Source organism: Scyliorhinus canicula, chromosome 15, assembly GCF_902713615.1.
Source record: "Scyliorhinus canicula chromosome 15, sScyCan1.1, whole genome shotgun sequence".
NCBI classification, from domain to species: domain Eukaryota; kingdom Metazoa; phylum Chordata; class Chondrichthyes; order Carcharhiniformes; family Scyliorhinidae; genus Scyliorhinus; species Scyliorhinus canicula.
Genome location: NC_052160.1, coordinates 33019817 through 33033561, shown reverse-complemented (window position 1 = coordinate 33033561; position 13745 = coordinate 33019817). Strand labels below are relative to the sequence as shown.

At 44.0% G+C, this 13745-nt stretch overlaps 1 protein-coding gene across 3 annotated transcripts in view; it reads left to right on the top strand.

Annotated features, from left to right (window-relative positions):
• abat (4-aminobutyrate aminotransferase) overlaps window positions 1-11479 on the top strand; it is a 225295-nt gene extending 213816 nt beyond the window's left edge. For all 3 annotated transcript variants that reach the window (XM_038821033.1, XM_038821035.1, XM_038821034.1), the window contains exons 13-16: window positions 5815-5982; window positions 6962-7108; window positions 9450-9561; window positions 10615-11479. In XM_038821033.1, the coding sequence (XP_038676961.1) occupies window positions 5815-5982; window positions 6962-7108; window positions 9450-9561; window positions 10615-10736 (549 nt within the window). In that variant the 3' untranslated portion in view covers window positions 10737-11479. The remainder of the gene's footprint in view (window positions 1-5814; window positions 5983-6961; window positions 7109-9449; window positions 9562-10614) is intronic.
• Window positions 11480-13745: the final 2266 nt, after the last annotated feature.

Sequence of the window (13745 nt, the reverse complement as noted above, 5' to 3'; positions counted from 1 at the left end):
TTATTGCGAAGCTGCACCGGTTCCAAGACCGGGAGAGAATCCTGAAGTGGGCCCGACAAACAAAACAGAGCACGTGGGAAGGGAAGACCATAAGGGTGTATCAGGACATTGGGGCGGACCTGCCCAAAAAAAGGGCTGAATTCAACAAGGCAAAATCAGCACTGCACAAAAGCTGTACTTTAACACCCCAGTGGCGGCTGATGAGTTCGTCAAGCTGTGGTAGGAGCACACGCAACCGCAATGAAAGACACGGGGACGGAAAAGGAAGGGAATACCAGAACAAAGAGCGGAGGACAGACCGCAAACAAGGACAATGGACTCATGAACTGTGCACATATGTGTTAAGCCTTGCGCGGGACTGTGCTGTCTTGCCTCAGAGCTGGTCTCCTCCCTCAATGCAATGGGGGGGGGGGGGGGGGGGGGGGAGTGGAGCGAGGGAAATGAGGGTGAGGAAAGCAAACAGGAGGGCGAGACAAGGGCCAGTACTGGGCGAATTCTGGGAGGAGGGCCACCGTACTAGCGAGGAAGGCCAGCACGGGAGGGCAGGAAGGAAGGAGGGCCGCGGCGCCCCTCTCAGGGGACGGGGAGCATCTCGCACAAGGAGGGAAGGGGGGCTGCAGGGGGGGAAACAAAGGGGCAGGGGCTGGGGGGGGGAGAGGAGTCTGGGGGAGAACGCAGAACAAAAGAGAAGCAAAGAGAAGGGTGAGATAGTGAAGCAGTACAGACATCGGCCTCAGCGGGCTGGGAGCAGGGTGAGGAACCAAGAGGGCGGCGCAAACAGCCACTCGAGAGGGCATCAGGGTGGAAGGAGACCCCGGAGCGCAGGGGCGCACCCGTGTGGCGCACACACAGCTGGTGGCCACATTGGGTGCCCCCTGGGCAAAGGGAAACCCCTGAGCGCTGGGGCCCGACCCCATGGTGGGTGCGGTGACCCTGGCCATTTTGGACGGCCCCCTAGCAAAGGGAAACATGCAGGGCCGTGTCCACCAGGTAAGTATGGGTGATCCCACAGGACCGGGGGGCCAAGAACCCCCCACCAGGATTGTTACCTGGAATGTAAGGGGATTCAGTAGCCCAGTGAAAAGATCCAGAGTGTTCGCCCACCTAAGAAGCCTAAAAGCAGACATAATCTACCTACAAGAGACGCACCTGAGGGAGAAGGACCGACTGCTGGTAAGGAAGGGCTGGGTGGGACGGACGTACCACTCATGCTACGGGACAAGGGCTAGGGGGGTAGCAATATTCATTAGCAAAAGGACAAGGTTTACGGGAATTCAGATAGTTACGGACCCAGGGGGAAGGTACGTCATGGTCAGCAGTGTCCTGGAAGGAGCACCTATCGTACTGGTAAATGTGTACGCTCCCAACTGGGATGACTCACAATTCATAAAGAAGACCATAGCGGAAATCCCCGACCTTGACACACACCGACTGATTATGGGGGGGTGACTTTAACTGAGTGCTGGACCCACTGACCGACCGATCAAACCCCAGAACGGGGAAAACGGCTGGCATGGCAAGGGAGCTAGGGGCCTTCATGGAACAGATGGGGGCAGTGGACCCATGGCGGTTCCTGCACCCGGGGTAAAGGAGTTCTCGTTCTCTTCACAGGTGCACAAGGTATACACCCGTATCGACTTCTTTGCAGTGGGGAAATCGGTACTTCCAGGGATCACGGGAACGGACTACTCTGCGATCGTTATCTCCGACCACGCTCCACATTATATGGATGTGAGGTTGGAGACAGGCCGGGCCCAGCGCCCCACATGGAGGCTGGACACGGACCTCCTGGCTGACAAGGCTTTCTGCCAAAAAATATCGCACGCCATAGGCGATTACGTTAGTAACAGCCAAAACGGGGAGGTTTCACCCTCCACATTTTGGAAGTCACTGAAGGCCGTGATCAAAGGAGAGATCATAGCCGACAAGGCAGGTAGAGATAGGGAAGAGAGGGTGGCCAGGCAACAGCTAGTGGACTCCATTCTGGAAGTCGATTAAAAACAATACTCCGAGGCCCCGACCGGAGAGCTGCTGGCGGAGAGGAAAAAGCTGCAAATGGACTTTAACTTGCTAACCACTGGGAAAGTAGTTACCAACTTTGCCAGACACGGGGGACCTTCTACGAACACGGAGACAAGGCTGGCCACCCATTGGCTCACCAGCTGAGAAAGCAGGCAGCCACAAGGGAAACAGCGCAGGTTAAGGATAGCAAAGTCTTCCTCTTCCTGTTTAGATCCATTCTGATCTGCATCCCCAAAGCCTTTTTCCAAAACGTAGACAAGCTAATCATGGCATTTGTGTTGGGAGGGAGGGAGGGGGGGGGGGGGGGGGGGGGGGGGGGGGTAAGAACCCGAGAATTCCCAAACAGACACCGCAAAGAGGGAAAGTCAGAGGGGGCCTGGCTCTATCGAACTTGCAATACTACCACTGGGCAGCAACGGCAGAAAAAGTGAGGGGACACAGATTGGGTACAAATGGAGGAGGCATCCTGTAAAGGAACAACCCTCCGGGCCTTGGCCATAGCAGCACTCCCATCCTCCTCAACAAGGTATACAACAAGCCCAGTGGTAGCGGCCACGCTTAGAACGTGGACCCAGTTGAGGCAGCACTTTGCGATATGGCCCTCATCTGCGGCAACCACAGATTCCCCCCAGCCATGCTAGATACCACCTTCAAAAGATGGAGGCGGGACGGGGACACACTGGCGGTCAGAGACTTCTATGTAGGGCGCAGACTGGTGACACTGGATGAACTGACGAGGAAGTGGAAACTATCAAGAGGACAGGAATTGAGACACCTCCAAATAAAGCACTTCCTCCGCAAGGAGACAGTAGGGTACACCGGGGCCCCAGAAAGCACACTGCGAGATGACCTGATAGGCACAAGCAGCGAGAAGGGGGGCTGTGTAGGAAATATACGGACAGCTACTGGGCAGAGCCCGAACATTACTGGACGGGACCAGACAAAAATGGGAGGATGAACTGGGGGCAGAGGAAGGATGGGGACTCTGGAGCGAAGCACTGAGCAGGGTGAGCTCCACCTCCTTCTGCGCAAGGCTAAGCCTACTGCAGCTCAAAGTGGTGCACAAAGTGCACCTGACCAGAACCCGAATAAGCAGGTTCTTCCCAGAGGTGGAGGACAAATGTGAACGGTGCCAGAGGGGCCTTGCCAGCCATACCCACAGGTTTTGGGCTTGCCCCAAGCTTGCTGGGTTCTGGACAGCCTTCTCCGAGCAATGTCCAAGTTTGTGGGGGTGAGGGTGAAGCCATGCCCAATAGTGGCAATCTTCGGGGTATCGGAGCAGCCAGAACTACAGATGAGGAAGGGGGCCAACGCCCATGCTTTCGCTTTATCGCACGCCGGAGAATCCTGCTCGGCTGGCAATCGGCAGCACTACCCAAAGCTGCAGACTGGCTCGCTGACCTCTCGGAATTTCTCCACCTGGAGAAGATTAAGTACACCATCTGAGCGCCAGAGGAAGGCTTCCTGGATACTTGGGGGCAGTTCGTTGGCCTGTTCCAAAACCTGTTCGAGGCCAGCAATGAGGAGTAAGCCAGGGAAAAAAAAAGATGAAGAACCAAAGGGGGGGGGGGGGGGGGAATATAAAATTGGGGAAACCACAAGAGAAGGGGAAGGGTGCTAAAACCAATGGGAGGGGGGGGGGGGAGGAAGGAGGGATATCATAAACAGATACAGAGCGCAGCAAAATGTACATACAGTTAGTCAAATGAAGGACAAAACAAATCTCTGTAAAATAAAGCAAATTAGCGCGGGCAAGAAAAATGTAATGTATATAAGTAACAACTGTTTAGAAATATGAGAAAAGCCAATAAAAAGATTTTCGAAAAGAAACTTTCAAAAGCATTAATATTGTAAAAAGTACAAGAAACTGTCTATTGTTTACCAATGAAAATAGTAAGCGGTTCAATATAGTGTTATCAAGTAATTTTTTGTTTATTATAAATAAAATTACTCATGGGTGATGGACTAAAAAAAAGAATACTATTACCTCCACACTGGATAGACTTCCTTTTCTTTTGTGTGGTTTTGGCCACAATAATTATATCCAATACTCTGGCCTTGATCTTCCTGCTGGCCCCTGCTGTAAATATTACTTCCTTTTCACCATTGTTTTGCGCTCAGCAGGCATGGACTGCCTCTCTGTATAGCGCAAAGTTTCATCAGTTCTCCCATCGAGCTCACTCGGCTAAATCGCTGGCTTTTAAAGCAGACCAAGCAGGCCAGCAGCACGGTTCGATTCCCGTACCAGCCTCCCCGGACAGGTGCCGGAATGTGGCGACTAGGGGCTTTTCACGGTAACTTCATTGAAGCCTACTCGTGACAATAAGTGATTTTCATTTTTTTTTTCATTTCATCGATACTCTCCAGCTGATGATTAACAAGGTCAGTGCTTGTAAATATTTTAATAGTTTTCACGAGAGTGGGTTTCTCTTCTCTCCACAAACTTGTTCTCAGACAATCCTATCGCTGATGAGATCATCATTCAGTTGCCTGAACTCACAAGAGTCAGCTAGATGTCTCAGTGCAGTCACGTACAGATCACCCCTCTTCCTGAGCTCCGGCACTAAACATTTAGCGTTCATAAATAACATTGGTAGAGCGTTCAAATGGGGTCTTTGAGGCATCCAAAATGTCACAAGATTGGCCTTTTTTGCACCTCCATGAGGTCTAGTGTGAAATGCACCTTGTGGCAGTCTTTCCCCCAGCACTGATAACTGCTACTCATATTTGTTCAAGTTTCTTTTCCAACTCTGTCTCACCTCTCCGCCCTGTGCCCTGGCATGGCGGGGGGGGGGGGACCTGTTGGAATCCTTGACCCTTGAGAAGGTTAAGTTTGAACTGAGGGGAAGGATGGATGGGTTCTACAATTCATGGGCATAATTCATTATGCATTTTCAAGAACTGGATAACATCGAACATTAGTTGGGGGGGGTTGGGTGGGAGGGTTGGGGGGCGGTGTGTGTTAATGGTGGCTATGGATGATTCCTGATTCATTTTTGTCATTTGTTTATGTGAACATGCAGGCAAATGTTTGGGGTTTGGTGGGAAGATGGGATCGTTGTTATTGATATGGGGATTGACATATTTGTTTCTGATTATTGTTTATTGTTGGTGTAAATTTGGGAGAAAATGTGAAAAAGGAGAATAAAAAATATTTTTTTAAAAACAGGAACAGACGATCACCATTAGTCTGCCTGTGTATCTATAGCATGCTGTTTTGTTATGATGACTCCATTGTTATGGCATGTATATCTCACATGAAGTGCCTAATTAGGTATGAACTTGCCTAAGTACTCCCACTGGCTTTGGTTTATTGCTTTCACAACCCAACCACAACTGCTATTGCATTATCATATTTGAAGCGGAAACTAATATCCTATTGCTGAAATATTAGTCATAAAAATAAAGTGAGTGTAATAAGTTTTGTTTCCTCCTCTCATTAAACAGTTGCAAATTGTCCACTTCTAATACTTGTTGTGCAACAGAAAAATTGTGTGGGGGGGATTCAGCACATGATAAAAATATAGAAATGGTCTCTGTGTTCAGAAAATATTGGCTTTCTTACCTCTCTATCTATAATGGGTCAGTAATGGGAATTGCTATTCACTGATGGTGCATTCGTTCACTTTGTCACTTTTCATTTTGGTTTCTTATTGCTTATTCTCTGTAACATGCAGATCAGCTTAACTTTACCTCTTGTCACATTGTGTTTATCATTGCCTCAAACGTATGAAATTTTGGCTTTTTGTCCCTCTCCTATCTTATCCCGTCCACCTGAAACTGCTCAATCAGCATGGCTGTGCGTTCCTGTGTGACGAAGTACAGACGGGAGGAGGCAGCACAGGCAAGTTTTGGGCTCACGAACACTGGGGCCTGGATGATCCAGCAGACATTGTCACCTTCAGTAAGAAACTGCTATCCGGAGGCTACTTCTACAAGGATGAGCTAAGACCTGACATGGTGAGCGCTTGTGATAAAGCATAGTTTTATATCTGTAAACTAGATTGGTGGAAGCATTTGTCTTTGTACACTTCCAACAAAACAATGGGAGGTAAATTTATTAGCCAGAATATTTTCTCACATGCAATGGAATGTTACAATACTTTATGGGGAGAGTTTTTAGTTCCCTGTGAGGGGTGCACTGGTATCATTCTGCACCCAGGTTGTTTCCTATCAGAGGTGGCATGCTTAGTGGTCAGGCTGAGGTAGGGATGGTGGCAGCAGTCCCCACCCACAAGAGGGCAACTAACCTTGTAAAAGACCTTTTAAGGCCAATTGTCACAGGCTTCTCAGGACCAGATCTGAGGCCCAATGCTCCTCACCTGTCGGTTGCAGTCACAGGCTTCCCTTCACAGTGCCAGCCCAGCTGCCAAGGACAGTTTCATTAGTTGGAGAGAGGGCACATCCTTCTTGGGGTGCTCCCTCTTGCTTACCTGTAAAGACAGCAGTGGGGAAAACCTCCTGTTGGCGCTCCAAGAATCACAATTAGTTGCACAGAAAGCCTGACTTGACTATTAATTGGCAAATATTACTGCCAGGTGGTTGTTCCTCAACGTATGGTTTCTGACTCCCACTTGCCCCAGATGTTGATAGTCCTGAAGCCCCCAAAGAAAATCCTGCCCATAGTTTCTTTAAATTCTGCTGATATTTGTGCAATTATATCCCAGCATTACTCACTGCTTCCAGAATAAAAGGGAAAAGCAAAATATACCACAGTAATGAAAAGGGTTCCATTTCTCTGCATCCTTTATCCTTTTAAAAAGATTATTGAACCTTTTACACAAAGAACTTTGGTGTAGATATATTCCGGAATAGAACTCTGAATATAATACAAATGAGTTGATCAGTATTTTTGTTTTTAGTAAGCACTCTCGTTTATCACATTGTATTTTTTTTTCTGTTAAAATCTTATATTCTGGACATTGCATTTGTGTTACAGCCCTATAGAATTTTCAACACATGGCTAGGAGACCCTTCAAAAAATCTCATGTTTTCTGAAGTACTTAATGTTATTAAGAGAGAAAAGCTCTTGGACAACGTCAACGCAAGTGGCAAGATCCTATTACAGGGTCTTAAAGATTTACAGGTAATAATTAGTGTGCTTAAAAATCTGGAACAAATGCTGCCTTTTTTTTTGCATCCAGTTCTGGTTTAGCTCACTCGGCTAAATCGTTGGCTTTTAAAGCAGACCAACAGCACGGTTCGATTCCCGTACCAGCCTCCCCGGACAGACGCCGGAATGTGGCGACTAGGGGCTTTTCACAGTAACTTTGTTGAAGTCTACTCGGGACAATATGCGATTTTCATTTCATTTCATTTTCAATATATTGAGATGCGATGTATGTTAGTCACCTGAAATGTTTTTACAATTTATTTAACAAGTGTTGTTACAATTAACCAATTAAAGGTGTGACTGTTGCATTTAGAGTGGAGTGGCTCATTGCAACACCAATGCAGTGTCAAATTTGATTTGATTTATTGACACATGTACCGAAGTACAGTGAACAGTGTTTTTCTGCGGCCAAGGGAACGTACACATTACATATATAGTAGACAAAAAAAAGAATCATCAACATAGAACATTGACAAATGGTGCACCGACAATCCGTAATTGGTTACAGTGCGGAACAAAGGACCAAACAATGCAAATGCAACAGCAGCATAGGACTTTGTGAATAGTGTTCTTACAGGGAACAGATCAGTCTGACGGAGAGTTGTGAGGAGTCTAGTAGCTGTAGGGAAGAAGCTATTCCTATGTCTGAATGTATCGTTCTTCAGACTTCTGTATCTTCTGCCTGACGGAAGCCCCACATGACAATTGGGTTAATATGAAATATAGCCATTTTATATTCTGTAAAACCAGTCCAACTACTGCAGAGATCTGAAGTTAGCTGCAAATCAAATATAAAACTCCTCTGATTCACTTAGGCCGACTGCCAGGGAGACATGTCATTTTTAGTAAATCTCAGCAGCTTTCCATTTGAATTAATCAGGAATGTTGCAACACTAGCACAGGATAAAAGCCCTGCAAGTCATTAAAAATATTACTGTGATAACAGAGACCAAGTGCAGTTTCAGATATCCCTCATGGTAATTCAGAGCGGTATTGTTGGAAATCCAAAAATAGTTTATGCCCAAGTGTGCGGCCGCAGGATACCGGGTAAATGGGAGGTGTTATGTTAATACTGGACTTTTAAATGAGAATGGGGAGGAGGCTCAAATCAAACATTTTTGATAATTTTTTTCACCATGTGGAATTTAATAATTATGCGACAACGTTTTGCAGTTGTCTCGGAGCAATAGCACACAAGGTAGACAGAATACCATATATGTGCATGTAAAATTCAAATTGACCCATGATGTTTCGCAAAAAAAAGGTTTTTCCACATACCTCATGTGAATGTTAACCCTACTTCAGGTATCAAAGTCCAAAAATGTGCAAACTGAAGTATAATCTGTACAATTACATCACAAACCTCAATTCATTATTCATTAAAGCAGTTTGTACTCGTCAATTAAGCAGGAAGAATGTAGGTTGATTTTGATTTTTGGGGGGGAATAAGGTAACAGATCAAAGAGTAACAAACAGCGCATGTGAAAATAGGATGTCGAGACCAACCTCCAGAGCAAACCCTGAATGTACCCCTGGGTCTTTGTGTCCTCAGTCATTGCCGTCAGCCTTCCTGAGCAGACCTTGCCCATTGTGCCCTTGCGAATGCCTACTCAGTGCAATACCCCTGTACCACGGCTTAAGTCAAGGGCTGGGAGCGTCAGTGACTTTTTCCAATGGCACAGCCCTTCCCTTTCCCCGACCCCTGAGAAGCACTGAAAATCCCCCCAGGCCTCATCTCCACATGAGGACACCCTGAATCATGCAGTGTAGCACTACTACCATAACAGACTAATGACAGGTCTAGCAACCCAAAACTAGGCTTAGCGTATCACTCGGTCCTTAATCACCATCAAGGAAAGCAAGTAAACCTAATTCAGGGCAGACTTTAGGAAGGAATGTCAGGAGCAGTACTAGGTATACCTTAAAATGAGATATAAATATAGTACAGTTATGGCACAGAAGTGCACAATGCCGATAAAAGGCAAACATCAAGTGTTGATCCATGCCACATCAGTTGTGAATAGAAGCAGACAACAAGGCAACAGAAAGAGGCAACTTATTCAGCTGAACTCAGTAGGTCCAATGTACATATCCATGTAAATAAAGTTATATTCAAAATATGGAAGGTACAATACAATCAGATAAAAGTACAGGGCACCTTAATTTGAGCAAATCATAGCTTTTAAAATATTCAATCGATTTACACAAAAGGTTTTCACAATTATCAGCAGTGCATTTGCCAAATATGTACTTCCATTGTTTATTGCCGCCACACTAACATGTTGATGGATTTAAATACCGTGTTCCTTTTCAGGTTCTCTATCCACACATCCTGAATAAAGCCAGGGGGAAGGGGACATTCTGCTCTATAGATGCACCCAATGAAGCAATAAGGAATCAACTTGTCTTGAAAATGAGAAATAAAGGTAGGATGGATAATATCAAACACAAGACAAATTTAATAAATTCAATTTCACATGTTTCAAAATTAGAGCACAATTAGTTTTGCCTTGAGATTGAGGTTCAAAAAAATGCAATACAGTAATTTTTGCTGCTGCCCACAGTGCGGCCAGCCATGTAACTTGAAGTTGTAAATCAACCAATATTGAGGTAAACATTTCTACTCCACCTAATAAATGGAGTAACTTATGTAGATGGGGCAGAATCCTGTTACATCAAATCCCCTTCTCTTTGTCAGTTTCCGGCCAATAGTAGAGACAAATGTACAATGTGCTTGCCAACTAACGGAATGTGACAACACGTGCAAAGGAGGGGAATAGTTTGCAATCATGTTAAAATTGTAATATCTATAATCTTGCATTGTTTAAAGTCTCAAGAGGTGTTAAAAGTAAAAAGGGTGAGTTGCCCTGCTGCAATCCAATGGAAAATGCAGCCCTTCTTCCAAATCTTCTTTATTATTGTCACAGGTAGGCTTACATTAACACTGCACTGAAGTTACTGTGAAAATCCCCTAGTCGCCACACTACAGCACCTGTTCGGGTATACTGAGAGAGAATTCAGAATGTCCAATTCACCAACAAGCACGTCTTTCGGGACTTGTGAGGAAACTGGAGCACCCGGAGGAAACCCACGCAGACACAGGGAGAACGTGCAGACTCCGCACAGACAGTGACCCAAGCAGGATCCGAACCTGGGACCCTGGTGCTGTGAAGCAACAGTGCTAACCACTGTGCAAATCATATCATGATGCAATATTGGCATGCCAGCTATCACCCAGAGGTGCAGTACATTATGTGGTGTTTATCCAATTTATGTAAGTAACCTAATCCTGGTAAGTGAACCAGAATGGAATCTGGAGAGAAAATTCAATCCCAATCTACTCTTGCTCCAGCCCAAAAGTCTTGCAAAAGGATTTCAGGGGTACTTTCTATACTTAAATGGACTAGGCTTGACCAAATAAACAAGTGATCTAGATTAGTTATTCTATAAGTTTGACCATTTGACTTTTCTCCCATTAGGTATCGTACTTGGCGGCTGTGGAGAAAAGTCCATTCGTTTCCGTCCTGCTTTGGTGTTCAAGCCACACCATGCACATCTGTTCCTTAATGCTTTCAATGATATTCTGGGTGCCCACAAATAAAAATATGAAGCAAGAGACAGCACAAAGGGATCCACAGCACATTATCATACTATTTTACAGTTTGCAATCTAGTGATCTTACAAATTATGTAACCATTTGTTCAACATTAATATCCACCATTTCCATCAATATTTTAAAAATCAGTAAACGTGAGTTTGACCTCTACAGTCATTTTAAATGTGTAATTAGTGTAACATTTAACATTCTGTTCCACTAATATGAATATACATCTAATAATGTGACCAAGAAATCAGTGTTAATTTTCCATTGTCAGATGCCTTGTGTGTAATGGTGCAAGTTGAACAATATTTCGTTAATGTAACTTCAGTTTCATAATTAATCTGTTAAACATTTTTGTAATTTTTACTGATGTTTTGTATCACATGATGGATGTCAATTAATGACATTCATGACATATAGTAGGATATTTGCAATCTGTTCTAAAATGCTCCACACACTACCTTGTGAATTAATGGTGGATTACGGCAAAATCATTTCTGTTCAATTTAAACATGTTATGCATTTACTATGTCAAATAACCAGAAAGCCTAGTTGTTTTGAGTAAGATGTGTCTTAAGCTTGGCCAATTCACCGTACATAGAAATTAATATAAATTTATTCACCCTGGCCATCTATATATTCCAATAAAATTATGTTTCTCCAAATGTTATATATTATTGAAAAAGATGATCTAGAATTGTACCCTATGTTTTCATTAAACTAATAAAGTACATTTACTGGTGTTTTTTGTGTAAACAAGAGAAGTGTTGGAAAAAGGAACATGTTTCTACTTCAATCAGCCCTGTACTGCTGACATTACACATTCACAGAGCAGGTATAATATAGATTTGTTTTACAAGTAGTACTTACTTTATTGTAAGTGACCAACAAACTGTATGTGGTACATACTTCAAGGGTCTGACAGTGACCTGTTACCCTTGACTCGATGATTCAAACACAAGAAATATTAGAAATGAGACAACGGGGGCAGCACGGTGGCACAGTGGTTAACATTGCTGCCTACGGTGCTGAGGACCCGGGTTCGCATCCTGGTCCTGGGTCACTGTCCGTGTGGAGTTTGCACATTCTCCCCGTGTCTGCGTGGGTTTCACCCCCACAACCCAAAAGATGTGCAGGGTAGGTAGATTGGCCACTCTAAATTGCCCCTTAATTGGAAAAAATAATTGGGTACTCTAAATTTATTTTTAAAAAAAGAAATGAGACAACACTCAAAAGCTCAAATTGAACAGCAATGTCTATACTAGATTTGGTAGGAATACTAGTGAACAATACAATTCGCTTGTTACAATATCCTCATTAGCAATTTGCCTGTTAGCAATACACCCAGTAGTTAAGACGACATTACAAGATATTATACATATAAACAGTAAGCAGTCAAGCTCCTGCTGATCATTCCTTCCAGAGGTTGACCACAGTGCTTAGGCTAAGCACCAAATAAGCTTTTTTCAATTATCTTAAAATCCTTCTTTGCAAGGTGGGCAGCATGTTTAGTTGACAAGATCGTATTATTGTATCAAAAATCGAGCTTAAGCTACAATCGTCCAATGAAGCGTTTCTTTGTTCACACCACAACATTAGATATTTCTTAACAATGAGCATATGTTCAAAACCTCCTGTCATGTGAGAGTACCTCTAAGAAATTGGTGTTTATCAGTGATGTCAGAGTGTGGGTGGAGCTGGGCTGTCTGTCAGCTTTTTACTTTTGTTGTAGGCTGTTCCCTGCAGGGTGTTTTATAGTTTTGTTTTCAGTGTTGGAGCTGAAGCCAGACAAAGCAGATGTACTGCTGTTCTCTCTGCCATGAAAAGACTATCTCTTGATCATTTCCTGAATTCAGAATTATAAATGTTCTCTTTAGTGAATGTAAACCTAATGTGCTTCTGTTAAAAGGTGTTTCTTTTGTCTTCTGGATATTGTTTAGGAGGTTATTAAGGATTACTTAATGACTTATTGTTGTATTCTTTGGGGGTTTTATTTGAATTGATGGTTGCTAAGATGTTCACTGTAAGTTTTAAAAAGGTTAACTTGAGTTCATAGAATAAACATTGTTTTGCTTTAAAAAATACTTTTCGATTTCTGCTGTACCACACCTGTAGAGTGGGCCATGTGCTCCCCATACCACAATCTACAAAACGTTGTGGGTCAGGTGAACTCCATGATACACTTTGGGGTTCTCTACACCCTGGCCCATAACAAATTGGGGGCTCGTCTGGGATAAAAACCTATCTATTGGCTTGGCTGAGTGAACTTAAAAACAGGTGTGGTATTGTAGTTTAAGTGGGGAGTGTGTTGTGGACAATGGCTCTTTCAGAGGCTCTGACGTTTTTGGGGGGTGGAGACAGTCACACGCAGTACCTTACGGACAGAGACTAAAAGCAGACTGTTAGATTTGGCACAAACATTGCAGTTAACATTAACTGTCAAAATGCGAAAAGACAAGGTAATTATAGCATTGGCTAAGTATTTAATGTTGCTTAAGATACAGTTTGACACATTGGAAATGGCAAAAATTCAGTTACAAATTAAACAAATGGAACATGAGAAATAATTAAAGCAGCTTGAATACGAAAGAAAGGAAAAAGAAAGAGAGAGAGCAGCAAAAACCCAGAAAGAGATAGAAAAGAAAAAGAGAGGAGAAAAGAAAGAGTAGCCTTAGCAGAACAAAAAGAAAGAAAGGGTGAAACAGATCAGGGAAAAAGATAAAGAGTATTTGAACTTCAGAAAATGGCCATGAAACATGACAGTCAGTTAAAATTGGCAGACGTAAAGGGAAACGTACAGTTGGATGACAGTGATGAGGATAGTGAGAAAGAGCGTCAAAGTCGAAGGCTTGGTGGGAATCAATTTAAATATGTCCCAGCATTGCCACGGTTTGATGAGAAGGAGATAGAAGCCTTTTTCATTTCAAGGTAGCTAAGCAAATGAAATGGCCACAGGACATGTTAGTATTACTGATTCAAACAAAGCTGATAGGTAGGGCTAATGAAGTG